The 2,232-nt window shown below is 43.5% G+C and overlaps 1 protein-coding gene across 1 annotated transcript in view; it reads right to left on the bottom strand.

Moving 5' to 3' along the window:
- SMG1 (SMG1 phosphatidylinositol 3-kinase-related kinase) overlaps positions 1–2,232 on the bottom strand; it is a 160,273-nt gene that overhangs the window by 60,669 nt on the left and 97,372 nt on the right. Inside the window, exon 25 of the mRNA XM_012647554.1 lies at positions 518–534. Within this exon, the coding sequence (XP_012503008.1) occupies positions 518–534 (17 nt within the window). The remainder of the gene's footprint in view (positions 1–517; positions 535–2,232) is intronic.

Raw genomic sequence — 2,232 nt, 5'->3', positions numbered from 1 at the left:
CGCCCAGCCTCCTTCCTCTTTTTGTGTGTTGCAGCCTGTTATCCCCAGGGCCTGGCCAACACACTGACAGTAGACCTCTGCAGGGCAACTTCGACACCCAGTTCTCTCCAAACTGCCGCTGAACTCCCTGCACCATTCCCCACCTATAGCATGAGTCCCTGCAGGTCTCCTCCCATCTCAATCCTGCCTACTTTCAATACTGACATTCCTCCCTGTCTCCCTTTTTCACCTGCTTCTCTTCTTTCAAAGAATTCTTCCTTTCCATCTCCTCACTTTACCTAAAAAAATGACAACACCTCTAAAACTGTTTCCTACCGTCCTACGGCACCAGTGCCTGGAAGAGAGGCCTCATCCTCACAGCTCCACGCTGCTATTTTCAGATCCTTCACTCTCCCCATTTCTACACCTGCTCTTCAACTAGGAATAAGACTTACAGTTTCTCACTCTCTTTTCCATCTTTGCCTGCCCCTTCCCTGACGACTCAGCCTGAAGCCAGCACTGTACATCACTGACTTACTCTGTACCTGCTTCTACCTAAATCAATGCAATCACGGGCTCTTCACAGGAGCCTTGATTACTGGGAACCAATGAACTGCTGAATTTTGGTAACGAACACATCTATCATTTCTGCCTCTACAGGGTCTTGAGTCCTCACCAGTGGCAGATTCCCTTGTCCCCACTATGCTCTACAATGCCCTACACTTTCAGCTAATGACTGACTCCTCAGGAAAAAAGAAAAAAACAAAAAACCACAGGCTTTAATTCCCTCTACCCTTACTCCCAATCCACCATACACACCCCAAACTCTGTCTACACCCAACTTTAACTGCTTTCCTTTAGGCAAAAACATGAGCTCTGATTAATCCTTTTATCAATGTTCTTCCTACAGTTTCTTCAACCTCTGCTTTCTAGTGGCTCCTTCTCCTTGGCCTAAAAGAGCATTCGATCTCTCCAACACAAAATAAACACATATTCTTCCACTTCCTCTCCTTGACTTTAAGAAAAACTCACTGACCAAATAACTTACCTCAAGCTCTTCATTTTCAAATTTCTCTACCATTCAAAATTATTCAACCTGGCTTCATCTCTTTATCTCTCTACAAAAAACTCTTCTTCCTCACACTCCCTACAGCGTATGACAAGGCTGACTGCTCCCACCTGGATCTCCTACATCTAAGATACTTCCTTCCTCAATGTCCTTGTGTTTTCTTCGATGGCTTCCTCTGTCATCCCTTCACAAAATACTAAAACCTTGGCCTTCTTTCCTTTTCACTCACTATTCTCTAGATGCTGCTCTCTGGTTTGGTAGCTTAGAAAGGCTCTAGATTATAGAGGGCGAAAAGGAAAGAGGACTTTTACTTATTACCCATATACGAATGATCCCCAAATATCTCTTAGACTTTTTCCTTAATTTCAAATCCAATTCTTAACTGCTTACCCAACAATCTCATCTGTATGTTTCATTCACATCTTAAACGTGCCTTAATGTTCTCTGTGTGTTCTTACTTTAGTTAATAGGATCTTTTCTCCTCCCTCTACCATTGCCCCTGCAAATTAATGGTCTACATGCCTCCCACTCTACACACCTCCAGTCTCTTTAGCACACAGCAGAGTGAACCACCGAGTCAGGTCAGAACACATCTCTGTTCAAATCCCACCTGAGATTTTCTATCTTACTAGGAGTAAACAAAGTCCTTTTCTCAGTTTCCAGCTACTTTCCACCCTTATCTCCTACTATTCAGGCTGCTCCAACCACATTGGCCTCCCAGCCATTTCCAGAAGATTCTGAGCCTATCATTCTCATATCAGCTCTGTTCCCTCTGGTCTGAGCCAATACGGCATCTTCATGGGCATTCCCTGACCTTGTGTCTTCCCCCACTAAAAGGTCAGCTTTAACTTTGCCTACTTTCTTTGAGGCACAGAAAAGGTAAGGTACAATTAATCTTTCTATCAGTGTTCTATATCCTGCTTTTTCAACCTTGGCTTTAAAAGGTTAGAATTCGTGTCTGTTCTATGTACTGCTCTGTCCCACTGCCCGACACGCAGCACGCTCTCAATAAAAAAACCACAAGTTAACCCATTCACCAGTAGAAGGCAAGGATATCATACAAAGTCTAATGACCTTTATTTTCCTAGCCAAGTGTCTAGGACACAGTGAGTACTCAACTTTGAATCACAGGATTAATAAATGCACAGAGGAATGAGAAGAAGAATCGAGACAAAAGAGTTTTA

This window comes from Propithecus coquereli, unplaced genomic scaffold (assembly GCF_000956105.1).
Source record: "Propithecus coquereli isolate 6110/MARCELLA unplaced genomic scaffold, Pcoq_1.0 Scaffold27, whole genome shotgun sequence".
Taxonomy (NCBI): domain Eukaryota; kingdom Metazoa; phylum Chordata; class Mammalia; order Primates; family Indriidae; genus Propithecus; species Propithecus coquereli.
Note: the sequence above shows the minus strand (reverse complement) of the source record. Positions and strands in the feature narration are given on the sequence as shown.